Source organism: Eretmochelys imbricata, chromosome 21, assembly GCF_965152235.1.
Source record: "Eretmochelys imbricata isolate rEreImb1 chromosome 21, rEreImb1.hap1, whole genome shotgun sequence".
NCBI lineage: Eukaryota > Metazoa > Chordata > Testudines > Cheloniidae > Eretmochelys > Eretmochelys imbricata.
In genome coordinates this window covers 9,315,937-9,331,347 of record NC_135592.1, presented here as the reverse complement: position 1 = coordinate 9,331,347, position 15,411 = coordinate 9,315,937, and the positions used below count along the sequence as shown (strand labels likewise).

The following is a 15,411-nucleotide window of genomic DNA, read 5'->3' as shown; positions in this document are numbered from 1 at the left end:
GCACCTTGCAGGGGTTTGATTTCCAGAGGGCTCAGCACTACCTGAAAGTCAGGCCCCTTTGGGGGGGGTGTCTCAGATTGAGCCCCCAAAATCACTCGTCCCTTTTTTGGAAACTCTGGGCCTTAGTGTCTCTGTGCCCAAGTTCCCCATCTGTACAAGGGGGATGATAGGACTCCCTGTGTCTTGGAGTTGGAAACTCCTCAATTTAGCCAGCAGGTGAACTGTAGATTCAAGCATAAAAGCCAAATTGGGGCCCCCCCATCCCATAACAAGGCGGTTAGTCTGAACATCCAGGGGCATGTGAGAGGGATGGGGGGAGTGTGTGCCAGAGGAGAAGAGACTGTAGGAGATCTAGAGAAATCACAGGACTTGGGTGGGGGAGGGCGAGAGAAGACAAATGAGGAAAGTTAGCAGCTCACCCTCAGTAAGGGGGGAAGAGAGAGAGAGAGAACACGCGCAAGAGAGGAGAGAAAGAAACAGATGGGAGCGCGGCAGCTTGCTGACACCGCTTGTGGGCTCTGTCACTGGCTGATTAACTCTGCTGTCTAAGAGCCCTCTGCTAGCGTCAGGGTCAAACAAATTGTTTTCACGCTTCGTCAGAGGTGTACTTAATTAGTTCATTTGCAATTAGATCTCTTTGTAGCCGGGATTTTTAGCAAAGACATCAGAAGAAACTGACGGGTTTTTGTTTTTTCCCCCCCCCCTCCCCCCTTTGCACTGAAGGGAATATTGTGGGAGTTGGGGCAGAGATGCACTGTGCGTGTGTGTGTCTATTTGTGTCTGAAAGACTTTAGTTTTACAAACAGCGTGTCAGCTGATCTCGCCAGCCGTGGGGCTGCCTCCCCACTTTGTTCAGGCAGGGAGTACCGGAGGGTGGAACAGGTGCCATCTGCAGTGAATACCAAGGCAGGCTCAGTCAGGGGTAGGGAAGAGTGACTGCTGTGTGTCGGGGGAGATGGGTTAAGAAGGAGAAAGCATCTTTATTCAAAGGAAAGAGCCAGGAGGAGAGGACGGGGGCATTGTGCCTTGCTGTAGCTAAGGAACCAGAGAGGGGTTCCACCTAGTGGTTAGAGCAAGTGGCTTGGTGTCTCAGGACTCCTGGGTTCTATTCCCTTCTCTGCCTCTGGCTTGCTACCAGACCTGAGGTAAGGTTTCGCCTCTCCGCACCTCAGTTTCCCCATCTGTACAATGGGTCTAATACTTAACTGACCTCACAAGCAGATTGCAAGCAGGGATGGGCCCAACCCATTATCACTGAAACTAGATCAGAAGCTCCGCAGTGTTTGGATCGCTGGTTTTGGTTTGACTCATGCAGAGTGGGGCACCATCTGTGAAGTTCCCATCTGAATCCTGAGCTTCTCCAATGATTTGGGCAGAGATGGTTGAAAGAGGGGGAAGAATTTTTGCAAAGATATTTGTAAAAAATTTGTCTCCGTTTTTAAATTTGAAATGTTTCAAACAGCTTGAATTTTTGGGTGCATCTAAATCCACGGGGCCAATTTGTACCCAAGTTATTGGGCTTCTTATACATGCTGGAGCAGTTTGAGGAATTCCTGGGCACAGAAAGGAAGAATGAAACTTTCTGACACTGAGACGAAAGAATGAAAGCGCTTTCCAGATAAGATCCCCCCCACCCTCAATTTTACACTTTCCTCCTTTGGCAGAGAATGCCACAACACTTGACAGCTTATTCTTCGCAGAAGTACTCATGTCTTAGTCCCACCATGCAGAGGAGCAAGGAGTAAAGACCCCTAGTCCATCTCCAGCTGGATAGGTAGTCGTGATGAAAGAAACTCAAGCATTTTGTTGGGTTAGTTCAGATACAAGTCTGAAAGCTTGTCCCTAACATCTTGTTCTTGCAAGATAGGGCTGGGAATCTCCCATAAACAGGCTTTTCAGTGAGAATCCTGGTACCTCCTGCTGCTGGTTGGTGGGTAGATTCCATCTGGACAGCTTCTCCCATGGTATCTCTGTGTTTTGTCCCTAGTCCTGGCCGGAAACCGAGTCACCAAAATGACCATCATTTGCATACCAGTAGCATGCTTGGTTCCATCATGGATAGAGGCATTGCCTTTACACCTAGGAGCATGCAACCTAAATCAGACATAGAAAATCTGGCCCTGGACTGTCTAACAAGTTAGGCATGCATTGTGTGCTTGCAATTCACAACTGATTTGCTTGTGTGGTTACTGTGGTCGCACTCACAAATGTCACTTGCACATACAATTACCTGATTTGTGTGTCTGCTAATTACACCTGTAAATTAGACATGCATTTTGCCATGGGATTACACACCTCACTGATGTGAGAACCTAGCCCATCGTGTGACATGGGCTCATAGAGCCCCAGATAAACCGCCTTTTCCAAAGCTGTGCGTCTTGGAAAGTGGAGAGGGTTCAACCATCCAAACCACGGTGGGTTATTGTCGCAAGACTTCCTGGAAGGCATGAGTTTTAAATGGCTCTGAAGACAGGGAGGTTGCTTGGCACAGCAGGCAGGGAGTTCCGAACAGAAGGGATGGAGCGGAAGTCAAGAGAAATGAAATACCGTTATCTACACATACATACGATCCCTGAGGAGACTTAAGGTGGCTTCTGCAGGAAGAATCACCTGCTGGTTAGAGCACTTACCCAGGGTTGTGATGGAGAATCCATCCCTGGCTGTTTTCCTAAGCCATCTGCTGTAGTTCAGGCCTGGGTTAATTCAGGGAGGTTGTATGGCCTGTGTTGTACAGGAGATCAGACTAGGTGATCGCAATGGTCCCTTCTGGCTTTATAACCTATAAAACTATTCCTGGTGCTGCCGTCGGCTCTCCCATGTGACCTCGAGCAGCTACTTCCCCTCTCCGTGCTTCAGTTTCCCCGATACCTACTTCACGGGGGTGGAGAGTGAAAGCTAAATTAATTCATGTTTGTAAAGGCTTTTGAGGACTCTAATAATATTTAGCTCTTACGGAGTGTTTTTCATCTGTGGCTCTTACAGCAGAGGTCAGTATCACTGCTGCTGATTTACAGAAACTGAGACACAGAGAGATGCAGGGATTTGCCCAAGGTCACGCAGCAGGCCAGCGGCAGAGCTGGGAATAGAAACCATGTCTCGAGACCCGGTGTAGTGTCCTGTCCATTGGGCCACACCGCCCTAGATGGAAGATCAGTGCGAGGCCAGGTGACTTACTTATTTCTGATCTGATTGACCTGCCCCTAAAGGGACTTTTTAAAGTCATGGATCGATAAAGGAAATGCCAAACATCACCCCTATAAAGTAAAATCCCAGGTACTAGAGAGCAGGGTTTTCCCCTCACTTGCCCTCTTAGGTCACATTACAGCAGCAGGACAATTACACTGCAAGTTGGAGCTCGGGTGACCGTGGGCCAGATCCTCAGCTGGTACCAGTAAGCCCATTGAGCTAGGCTGGCTTGACACCGTCTGAGGATCCCGCCCCGTTGGTACCGTGTGTGATGGGAGCAGAGGAACGATCCAGAGCATGTGGAAGGGGAAGAGCAAGGGATGGAACTGACTGGTCAGGGAGACTGGAGAGAGAGAGAGAGAGATCAAAGGGGGACAAATGGGGCAGGAGTGGGGAGTGTGCAGCACAGCGTCTCTGGGGAGCGTGGGACACGCGAATTCTAGCTTTGATATTGCTGTCGGCTTGTCAGCAGCAGCTGCCCCCGGCCCAGGGAACTCGGTTTCCCAACGCCGCAGCATCCAGGAACACGGGCTCTCTGCTGTTTTGTTGCATGGCTCTGGTTGACCGTCGAGGGAGAGGTTTGATAGCAGGGATCTGTCGAGTGGCAGGGTCGGGGGAGAGAGAACAGAGGCCGAAGAGCGGCACGGCTCGAGGTGAAGGGAAAAGAGGGGGACGCAGAGCTCAGAAAAAGGGGAGAGGAGACACCAATGGCAGGCTGCTGACAGTGCAGAGCGCTCGCCGCACGGGGCTGAGGAGGCTCGCTCTCTGTGCTCGTTTAGTTAGCAGAGCTGATGGGGATCCGCATGTTGTGTTTCTTTACCAAATCCCCTCACCTGCAGCTGAGTCTGAAACGAGGGGTTCCCACATTTGCAAGGCCTACGGCTGCTTTAGACAGCACCATCGTGGCAGGTGTATTTAAAACATCAAAACGTAATGCAGCCCTAATGTTTTCTTGCACCTTGAATTCACCCTGGCAGAGAATTATCCCTGCTCGTTCGGCGCTCACCAGCACACTGAGCCAGCTTTCCTCATGTGCCTCAGTTGGAGGGAGAGGCAGGACTTGGGCTGCATTGTCAGGCTCAGAAGGCCATGCTTTGAGCACCCGGGGTTTAGCAAGATGAGGCCTGGAGGAGAGATGTGTCAGAGCTGTGTAGGGCAGGATTGATTCCTAGTCTGAGAGGCAGGGAAGAGCAAGGCATTCCCCTATTCCAGAGAGAGCCCATAGCCCGGCACCTCTCACTGAGCTATCTCCACTCTCCCTGGGTTCCAGACCCGGGGGTTTCTCTGCCTGTCCTAACATGCCTGTCTGTGCTCCTGGCTGGGATCTCCATATGGTTGAGGGAGGAGATTTCCTGGCTGGCAGGGAGCACTCAACCTGGAATCATGACTAAGACTGATCCTGTATGTTCTTCCGTGAAAGCGAGCATGGGCCATTTTGATGCCATACACGTTTCCCAACAAGGGACTTTGTAAGGAGAAGGCTCCGCAGCCAAAGGTGGCCATGAGGTTATTGTTTTGATGGCAGAGAGAGAGGAAGGGGAGGGCCTTGTGGGTAAGGCATGGGACCTTGAGTCAGGAGCCCTGGGTTCTAGTCCCAGCTCTGCCGTTGACCTGGCTATATCCCCTCCTTGGTCTCTGTTTCCCCATCTGTAAAATGGGGATGATAATATTTACTTGCCTGGGGGAGTTTGAAAGGCTTCATGCATGAATGTTCATGAGGCACTGAGAGTCTAGGATGCAGAGCACCTCATAAACGCCACCTCCTGCCTTTGGGGAGTTCCTTATGGAATGCAAATGAATCCCCACGAGGCTGCCTGTGTCTGTCTAGAAACCTGCTCCTCGGGGGCAGTCGGTCTTTCCAGGTACATCCTGGAAATGGGATTCTCCAGTTGAGCTTAATGAGCCAACGGTTGTACCATACGCGCACCTCCCCCGGGGCTTGGCTTGCAGGCTCACCCTCCACAGGTACCAACTGTTTGTTTTGGATTTCAATGGACTCTCTGTGGCAAACTACAGCTGAGGTGATCCAAGTGCTGTTGGGGAAGGGGCTGCAAGACCGTGTGATCCAGGGGGTAGGGCCCTGGCCTAGGAGGTAGAAGACCTGCTGTTCTCTTCTTGGCTCTGCCAACGACCCGCTGTGTGACCTTGGCCAAGTCACTTTGCCGCTCTGTGGCTCAGTTTCCCCTCCCATGCTTTGTCTTATCTGTTTAAATTGCAAACTCATCAGCGCAGGGACTGTCTTGTAATGTAACGAGCAGATTGGGGCCTCCAGTGCTCCTGTAATACAGATAAGAAGTGCTTGCAGGCTGTAGGTAGGTGCGGATTTAGTTGGGGATTGGTCCTGCTTTGAGCAGGGGGTTGGACTAGATGACCTCCTGAGGTCCCTTCCAACCCTGATATTCTATGACATGGGCCAGTAGGAGGTGCTGTGTTTCATGGCGGGCTCTGGGATATAAAATCCATCCTTCTCTGTCTAGACACCTCAATACAGAACACGCACTTGATGACCGAAGCACGGCCCAGTGTCGAGTTCAAATGCAAGTGGTGCAGCAGCTGGAAATACAGGTAGGTGCAAACCAAAGAGACTTGAAGGGTGGTGTTGAGTCAAACTCTTTACTTGCCCTGGATATAAATGGCAGAATTAAACTGTTCCCCATCGGGAGGGAATAGCTGGGTCTAGGGTGACCAGATGTCCCGATTTTATAGGGACAGTCCCAATATTTGGGGCTGTGACTTACAGAGAGCCAGGAAACGTGATCTTTGACAAATTATTGTCGGGCACAGATGAGCAGATCTAGGAGGTCTTGGCCACAACAACGTGCAATCTTCTATAGCTGCCTTTAGGGCAGAAAAATAGTTGTCAATTGCACCTGAAAATTGGGAACACATTTTGCCATGCAGTCGCCCACCTATCTTAAGGAGAAGGGCCCTAACCCAAAACCAGGTGCGGGTGGGTGGGCAGCAGGGGAAGGACTCAACCACTCAAACCTTGGTAGATGACACATTCATGTACATATGAAACAACACATAGAATGGCTCGATCAAAAAAGAGAGACTCTCACTGTAACTAACATAAGGCACGGAGGCTGGGTATTTCAAGTGGAAATCCAGTGGAAGATGGATTGCACCTGATTTCCGCAGACTTCTCTGAACATTTCAGCCAGGATGCTGCATGTCCTGTGCGTTTGCTTCTATAGCTTGTGGGGGTTTGACACTGGCACAGTGGAACCAGTGTGTTGTGTGTGCTTGTGTTGCTATCTATGGCACCATGTGTACATGAATGTTGCGTAACGGTTGCAACCCGTGGGACTAGTGCAATATTCTGTATCCAACTCTAGAGCCAATTCCTGGTCGTCCTGAAGCCAGGAGAGCTGGTTGGTGCTCAGCACTTCCAAATATCAGGCCGTGTGTTAGGTGCCTGAATGCAGACTTCGGAGCTCACCTGTCAGGCCCCTGTTTGTGGAAATCTTGACCTTGATTTATCCTGTGCGTTTCATACGAGCTGACTCCCCCCTCCAGAAGTGCCTTGTGTAATTAGTTAACAAAAGAGAGCGATTCAGAAGAAATGTAGGCTTTCCGCTGAGGTTTGCGAAGCGATCGAGGCTCAAGGCAAGAGAGAGACAGGGGAGCTGTTGCAAGCAGCAGCTGCAGAAGGCTTTCACTAGCGCAGGCAAGTTCGGGTAAAGGGACAGGGTGGTGCCAGCTGGGCGAGGGGAGGAGGAGATAATCTATGAGAACTGCCTATGCGGAGTATTTTAATGACGTGTCTATACGGCACGTAGGCGACTGTCTCCACATCTCTCGCACGCGTGCTGAATGCAAAGATGCCTGGTGCGTGTGACCGTGGGTAGGAACTGTAGTGCCGTGTGACACGTGTGCATCCATTGCACGGCGGGGTGTGCACGCATGTTGCCATTTTATTTACAGTTTCTCCCATGGGCTTCTCTGCCTCCCCTTTCCTGGGAAATACCAGCCCTGGAGCTTGTGTGACTGACTCCAGGGGTACTCTTGTTATCCAGGTTGCCTTGGCTGCTAGTTCACACCTGTGCTGGGGGAGCAGCAGAGGAGGCTCTGCTTGAGGGGGGAGTGGGCTAGCTGGTGTAATGCAGAGTGCTGGCAGGAGTTAAAGCAACGTAGGATGAAGCTGATGGCGGGGAGGGGACGAGGGAGGGAAAGGGGTGGACATTTTAAAAAAAAAAAATTAGAGAAAAAAACTCCCTGGAGCACTGGTTGGAAAGTGAAGTTGAGATTCTAAAGCCACCTGAGTCAAACCGTGTGATTCCATCCTGTTCCCAAACGCTCACTAAAGCAAGAGGTTGAAAGCAATTACTGGAACTTGGAGAAGGGAGGGAGGAGGTGGGGTGGGAAAAAAAGAACCTGAAGGGATAGCAGAAAGCTCTGTGCGCGAAGAGGAGAAGCTGCCACCAGAGCTACCAATTATAAAGTTTTCAGCACGGCGCTCCCGCTGTGTCGGCGGAGAGAGTGTCTGCATCAGGAGGGGAGATCTGTCAGCTCTAATGAGCGCGTCGGAGCCTCTCAAACTTCCAGCCAACTCTGCTCCGGCTGCTGCTTTTAACTCCTTCCTCCCCTGGCTTCCCGCTCCACTCCCAGAGAAGGATCCTCCTCAGCAGGGGCGGGGGGGGGGAGGGAGGTAGCCTCTTTGGGTGCCTCCTGGATTGCAAGCGGGGCCCAAAGTTTGAGGGGATGTGGCGGAAAGGGAAGGTGACATGTAGAGAGATGGTGTCAGGTCCCATTGCCTCTCCACAGCTCAAAATCTCTCCTGGTGCCACAGCGAATATTTCACCCTTCCCCGCACTCTGAAAAACAAACATACACAATTAAAGCAATGTTGCACCAGTGGGCGGATGGGTGGGCAGGTAGGTAGGGGAAAATGGGAAGGAATGTGGTGGTGGGGGGGAATAGAGAGGTAGGATCTGATGCACTGACACTGGGCAGGGGAAATAGAGGCTCACTGGTAGGGAACAGAGGGGGTGGACGGGAGAGGCTGATGATGGGAAGGAGAGAGCGAGAAGATGGATGGGGAGAAGTGGACCAGGCCCTCAGATGGAGGAGGGACGCATGAATACGGAGCGGAGTGACAGCCACCTGGGAAACGTGGAGAGACGGCCCCAGAGAACAGAGGAGTGGGAGAAGGGAAGGAGTTTGGCGGGTGGGAGGGGATGGTGGATGGATGGGAGAGAAGATGTGTGGATGGATCTACATCTAAAGAGGCATGGAATTACTCTATTTTGCAATAGATTTTTCATCCCAGCACCTAGAGCGACGCCCGTCCAGCCAGAGGGCCGGGGCCGCTGCCTTCCTGTGCAGCCAGAGGTGTGGGCATGGCAGGCAGACACTCCAGCAGCCGTCAGCACACGTCCAGGTCTTCATCCCCAATAGGAAAAGGCAGCTCTTTAGGGGGCCAGGGAAGCGATCCCATGGCCAAGTGCATGGCTTTCAGGAATGTTCGGTGTTACTGGGAAGATGCTAGTGGGGGGTGTAGACCACAGCACCGGCAGCCTCTCGCCATGGGAGAAGAAGAAAGGCCCCGGGAGGGAAGAGAACAGCCCTGCTCTGTCACATAGCAGCACTCAGGGAACGTTGGCCAGACCGTGCCAGGCACGTGGGGGCCAAGCAAGGGATGAGAGAGGAAGCTTGCAGCAGAAGCGCATTTCAGCGAGCGCTCCCTGGGAAGCTGGGCGCTAGAGAGCCCTGGAAGTTACCCTGCAGCAACAAGTAACCTCTTCCCTCCTGCTTCGCCCCACAGCTGGCGAAAGAAAGCGAGCGTCTCCAGGCAATGATGGCCCACCTCCATATGAGACCTTCGGAGCCGAAGCCTTTCAGTCAACCTGTAAGCACCAGCCTGCCTTCTCCATCTGTCGCTCATCCCCTCGAGTTTCCTTCTTCTCAGTGCCTCCATCCCTGTCCCATCTGTCCGCCCATCCCCGTCCAGCTCTTCCAAAGCCCATTCCCAATGTCTTATCACCACTTTCCTCTCTCGCTTCGCCCAGGGGTTTGAGCCAAGCCGTGCAGACCATGTCCCTGTTAGTGGCATGGTGGCAGTCCAAACTGGCCAGGGTCAAGGACATACTCAGTGTCTCAAGCCTGGTTATGATGTCCTTGGAGCAATGATCCCCGAGTGATCCGCTTCTGATGATCTCTGCCCTAGAGGGCCTGGGCTTGGTTCTGGTCCATGCTGCTCCCTGTACTAGCCATCCAATGCTTTAGCAGGGCATAGCTCATGAAAAGCCCAGGTGCTGACGTCCTCTGTGTTAAGGAGGCTCTGGGGAATGCTGGCCTCCCCCCAGCCTGCTCCCTCCTGCTTGGTGCCATCACCCCGTGCTCCTGAGGAGTTTATTCGTTGAAAGGGTGGCCTTTCTCTCTCTCTGTTGGTCGCCTGTTCTCCCTATACTTTCATGGCTTCATCCCCCCAGGTCCTTCTGCTCCTGTTCAGTAGTGAACCTGGCTAGGGGCCTGAGCAAACGTGTCCCCATCAGTGCCCGCTCCCCTGTCCCTGTTAAAAAGCTCACTGAACAAAATTCCAGGCCAGAAATCGGGATCATTGCACCTATCCCCCGCAAACCATACGCAGTGCCCTTAATATCTCGGTACCTGATCCCTCGCCAGCTCCTAGCTCAGCTCTCACAAGGGTCTGGGCAGTACCCGGGTCAGACACCCCTAAGGAACCCCTGCGTGCTGCAGAGAGTAAGTCCTGATGACTCGGCAGTCGTGTTTCCTCCTGAGTTGCCCCCGTGTGACGTTCTAGCGGTGCCCTCTCTAAGGTGAGCTGTAACGCCAAGGGTTTGACGCCGATCGCGTTATGGTGATTACTCCTGAATTCCACCTGCTGTTTCCGTGAGAGGCAGGAGTCTCTGCTTCCTGTGCATAATGCTTCACTTCCTGTCCTGTTCAGCGGCTGCCCACAGTCTCAACTCAGAGCTGGCTGCATTTCGGCGGGGGATGAAGTGGTCCCTGGGTATAGTTGGTATGTTGGCTTGCAAAGTGCTTCGGGATTAAGACACTCGGGGTTGGATCCAAGTCTCACTGAAGCCCATGGGGACCTTTCCAGTGACTGCGATGGGAGCTGGGTCAGGCCCTCATGGAGCTGCAATGTGTTGATAGCAGAGTTTTCCTGTAGCTGGTTTGATCCATGAGATTCTCCTTTAGTGCCCATTCCCCTGGGTAAGAGGGCCCTGTGCGCCCTCCCGTCAGCGTGGAACCGAATCGCTCTCCCTACCTAAGACCATCTCCACGGCCGTTCCCAACTGCTCTCAATTTCTTCCACCCCTGTCTGTGCAGCTGAACCTGGTCTCAAGCGCCACCCTCTCCAAGAGCACTTCAGATACCTTTCCAGATGGCTTACCTCATCCCCCCACCTCCGCCACCGCCCCCATCACTCCCTTGCGGCAGGGCCCATCCGTCATCAGCTCCTCCACCTTACAGACCATGGGGGCCATTCGCAGGAGAAACCCTGAAAAATTCTGTCCCCCAATATCTTCAGGTAAGAGCAGCAGTGGGTGGGTCATTGATGCTCATGTGGTATGAGTTACTAGATTCGGTTCCTTCATATTCTCTCTCTCTCTCTCTCTCTCTCTCTCTCTCTCCCCCTCTCCAGAACTTGCACAGAATCATGAGTTTTACAAAAACACAGACGTCCGGCCGCCCTTCACATACGCCTCACTCATCCGGCAGGTGAGGAACCCCCTCCAGCTCCGGGGAGCTGTGAAGGCAGCTATGTCCCGATGTGGTAGGCTGTTTGTGATTAGGGCTGAGAACTGGGAGGCAGGACTCCAGGTTCCATCCCCAGCTCTGCCACTGACTCACTTTGTGATCTCCGTGGCCCTCATTAGCAAATCGGGACAACAAACTCCACAGGGGAGCATGGAGAGGGTTAATTCCTTAGGGGCCAGATCCTCAGCTTATGTAAATTGGTGTAGCTCCATTGCTCTGGTTGTCTCCAGATGACTTGGAGATCCTCAGGGAAAAGGCACTTCAGTCGTGTAAGTTGTTCATAGTAATATTTATTTCACAAAAATGATGAGGGTGCATTTAAAGACCTGCCTCTGCGAAGTGAGTTCCCAGTGGGTGGATATCTGCCTCACCAACACCACTGGGCACTGGTTGCCCGCTTTTACTGAAAGTCTCATCAGAGAGGCCCAAGAACTGGTCCATGAAGGTGGTGATCCTCTCTTCATCTATGGTGTTGATCCATCCTGATGCAGTGTGGGAGGGGGGCCGGCCTTGCCTGTGCTATACTTGTTCTGTGGATAATTGGGGAACCCCAGTCTCCAGGGTCATCAGCCATCACCACGGACTCCACACCTTAAAATCCAGGAGAGATGGGGCATAGAGGGACTCAGCATCCCTGCCAGTAGCTCTGTGCTGTCTGGCCATTTGTGTAGCATTCAGAGCACAGATGCCATGGAGCAAATCCAAGGACAGGCTCTGGGGCTTTGGGTATAGTCTGTGCCACTCCGTCAGCCTCTCTCAACCCCTCTAGCCCCACGGATCAAATGTGTGAGCCTTTGATTTGCATATGCAAATATGCTAATGAAGAAATGCAAATCTGAGCACTCCTATTGTTCGCTCTTTCGCTCTGTGGGGGTCTTCAGAAGCCCGTGCCTGACACAGACAAGGTTCGCTTAGAAGGGTGATTTCTGCCACTGTAACTCCATTTAGCTCTTTGGACAGCAAGATTAGCTGAGCTTTCCCTGGAGTTAGATAGTTGGTTCAGCGCGTGTAACCTTTTGGCAGCACGGTCCAGTGGGTAGGGCATTGGGCTGGGAGTCAGGAGACCACCACTGAACTGCTGCACGCCCCGGACTTCAATAGCTCAGACATAGGTGAGAGGTTTATTGCAGGAGTGGGTGGGTGAGATTCTGTGGCCTGCGCTGTGCAGGAGGTCAGACTAGATGATCATAATGGTCCCTTCTGACCTTAATATCTATGAGTCTATAAGACGCTCCCTCTGCACCCGAACAGCAAGGTTTGCAGTGCTTGTGTGCTTTAAGATCTACGGGTGAGCCCCATCAACCTATGGCTCTTCTACAGCTCACCCATTATTGTTGACAGGCACGATCAGTGATACAGACTCTTGGGATTGATACTTTCTGAGTAATTGGTTTGGTTTTTTGCCCCACCCACCCTGAATTCCAGGCTATCCTGGAGACCCCAGACAGGCAGCTAACGTTGAATGAAATCTACAACTGGTTCACGCGGATGTTTGCCTACTTCAGGAGGAACACTGCCACCTGGAAGGTAAAGCCCCACCTGGGATTTCATTCTTCTCCCCCTCTCCGTCGCTCGGAGCACTGGCAGTAAGTGGCAGGGTCTGCTGCCAGGGTGGCTTTTATTAGAGGTGGGCTCCAGATCACAGCTATGTAGGGCAGCTATGCATGCATCCTGGAGAAGTACTTTTCCCTCTGACTCTCGCCTATTGACGTGGTACTTTGGCGGCTTCTTGACATTGGAATACGGGGACGTGGGGTTATTTGCTGCAGATTTTTAGCCGAGTCATACATCCGAGAATGGCCTTGAGCTGTCCCGAGTTGCACCGTCCTCAGCGAATCGCTGTCTGATAATGTTGTCCCGTTGCCTCATGAGTCTTTCTTCATGGCCCCTCCAGCTGGTGGCATTTCTCATACTTAGTGGCGCCGTGTAAAGCCATGACACACACAGGTCCGTTCGTCTGAGACAGGTGCTGGGGGTGGCAGGAGTGAGTGGAAGGATGTCGTTGTGTTTCCCTGAGCAGTCGGAGCATGACTCTGGATGGGCACGATTCTCCTCACAGCACAAGGCCTGTGAGCCACAGAGGTCCCTCTGAAGTCCTAGGATGTAAGGGGTGCCCAGGAGCAAATGTCCCCTTGTTCCCCCGGGTTAATAGAGAAATTCCCATTTCCAAGTGTACTGGGATGTCACCGCTCGCCAGTGTTACAGGGCAAAACAGCCCTGCTGGACTTCCCAACTGTGCTCCACCCCTGTGCATCCGTCATGCAGGCAAACACCCTATGTGCCAGAGAGATGGGCTCAACTCAGCAGCTGGCAGAGTTGGCTTTGCATCATCTGGCCTTGTATAAAGATGGAACTCTGTTGAACTACACCTGCTTTGTGGGCCGCTGGATGGTGTGTGCCAGGGTGCCCCTGGCGGGGGGAGGATTATGGGATTGGGGTGGCAGATTGCAGGGTTTCCGAAGGGGGTTACGGAGCAGCTAGTGTGCGAGCACCTAACTTACCTCTCTGTCTGTCTTAGGGCTTCCTGTAACGCCCATCTCTGTAGCATCTTGAGCGCTGTCGAACTGATCCCTAGGGGGATTGAGCACCTGTAGTTCTTAATGAAATCAGCAGGAGCCCCGAGTGCTTGGTTCCGCTGCAAAATCAAACTCTTCTTTTTTTCTAAGCATTTATCTCTTTTCCCCCCCACTCCTTCCGCCCCAAGTGTCTTCAAACTCCAGGGAAGGTCGGATGTGAATGGCTGCTCACTAGGGTTTGTGCTCTCAGGTAGGGGCTGTTCAGTCCCCCAGGGCATCGTGCTGGAGTGAGCAGCTCCCTCAAAAAGGCTCAGGAACTAGGTCTTGAGCTAAACCTGTAGGTCTTGGGTACAGGAGAAGGGTATTAAAAAAAAGAAAAAAGGAAAAAAAAAAAGTGAGACGCTAGAAATAGAAAATAAGGTTAATGATAACCCGGGGGCTGGTGTCTCGCTGCACATAGGATGCCTCAGCCAGGCTGTAAAAGTCTCCAGAGCCGCCGCGGCTCTCGCTAGGATACCGATCCTCATCTGAGAGAATGAGGAGGAGGTTCTGTATGAGCTGGCTGCAGCCCATCTTTCACCTTGGCAAAGAAGCGGGGAAACGTCGGGCTTGTTCTGAGGGAGGGTGGTGTTATGGGTCAGGCACCGGCGTGGGGCTCTGGAGACCTGGCTTCAGCTCACAGCTCTACCACAGACTGGCTCTGTGACCTTGTGCAAGTCACTTCATCTCTCTTTGCCTCAGTGTCCCCTCTGTCAAGTGAGGCTACCAGTCCTTCCTCTCTCGCCCTGTTCAGTCTGTAAGTTCTTTGGGGTGGAGGAGCTGTCTCTTACTGTGTATGGACAGTGTCTTGCACAGTGGAGTCCTGAAGTCAGTTAGGGCCGCTCGGCTTTCCTTCCCCGTTTGTTGGGATTCATGGCACCAGGACAAGACAGGGTTCCCCAGGCAAGGCAATGGAGCTGTGATCTCTATGTGCCATGGAAGTCAAATCTGCATAGAAGCCTAGACCCCCCAAAACCTGAGCTTCCAGATGCATGCAGGATTAACCCCGGGATGTCAGTAGATGTGCACCCACTTACCCCAGGCCTGAAGCTGGCCCCTTGGCCCTGCGGTTCGCCATGCACCTCCCCTCTGTTATTCAGGCTCCATTCCTTCTCAGTGCCTTTTCCATTCAACGGTTCAGGTCTAGATCTGGAGAGACCCTCACGGGGAGGCTGCAGGGAAAGACTGGGGGAGCGCCAGCTCCAGTGGGGAAGGCACAGGGGTCGCGTTCCTGCTGCTGGGCACCACTGCTTTTCAGTCAGCCCCCACCCCCTCCACCCCATGATCCCATCCTCCAGACATGACATAATTCTGCCAGTGTCACAGGCAGCCCCTGATACAATCGCTCCCTCAGACGGGAAGCCAGAGTCATTGTGTAGCCTCAAACCCTAATAAGAGCTCGGCCCAGCCGGCTGCCTATTAACTGAACTGAGAGGAAGAGCGGGAGGTGGGATGAACTGAAGGGAATTGTCTCCAATGGAGTATGGAGTCCCTGACTCACCTGCAAGCTCCAGACTGTTCTTTATCATGTGTCTTGCGGTAGTGCTGCGAGATCCCGGCTAAATCAGAGCCTCCTTGTGCTTGGCGCTGTACATAGCCGTAGCGCAAAGCCGCCCTTTCCCCCAAAGAGTTTACAATCTGAATACAATGGGGGAGACAGAGGCACAGAGGGGAAGAAGTGACTTGCCCGAGGTCACGCAGCAGGTCAGCGGCAGAGCCAGGGATTGGACCTAGGTCTCCTGTCCTCTGCAGCAGCATTCCTCTCCGTGCACCTGACCCCGGGGCCGGTGGGGATAGTCGCATTGCTCATGCCTAGTATTGCTAGTTCTTGTGCAACTGAGCGCTGGGAAGCTTTGGGCGCTGGAAGACCTCCCTGCACAAGCCTCAAAAGCCTGGTGAACCTCCATGTTCAGGGCTGTGGCTCTTTGGTTTTCACCCA

General features: G+C 52.8%; 1 protein-coding gene across 7 annotated transcripts in view; it reads left to right on the top strand.

The window, feature by feature from the left end:
- The window catches only part of FOXP4 (forkhead box P4), an 87,984-nt gene that overhangs the window by 58,895 nt on the left and 13,678 nt on the right, over positions 1–15,411 (top strand). For 4 of the 7 annotated variants that reach the window (XM_077839111.1, XM_077839109.1, XM_077839106.1 and 1 more), the window contains 5 exons: positions 5,664–5,751; positions 8,954–9,037; positions 10,486–10,687; positions 10,802–10,878; positions 12,343–12,444. In XM_077839111.1, the coding sequence (XP_077695237.1) occupies positions 5,664–5,751; positions 8,954–9,037; positions 10,486–10,687; positions 10,802–10,878; positions 12,343–12,444 (553 nt within the window). Of the gene's footprint in view, positions 1–5,663; positions 5,752–8,953; positions 9,065–10,485; positions 10,688–10,801; positions 10,879–12,342; positions 12,445–15,411 lie in introns of all 7 variants that reach the window. The other 3 variants (XM_077839112.1, XM_077839107.1, XM_077839110.1) reach the window with 1 other exon arrangement.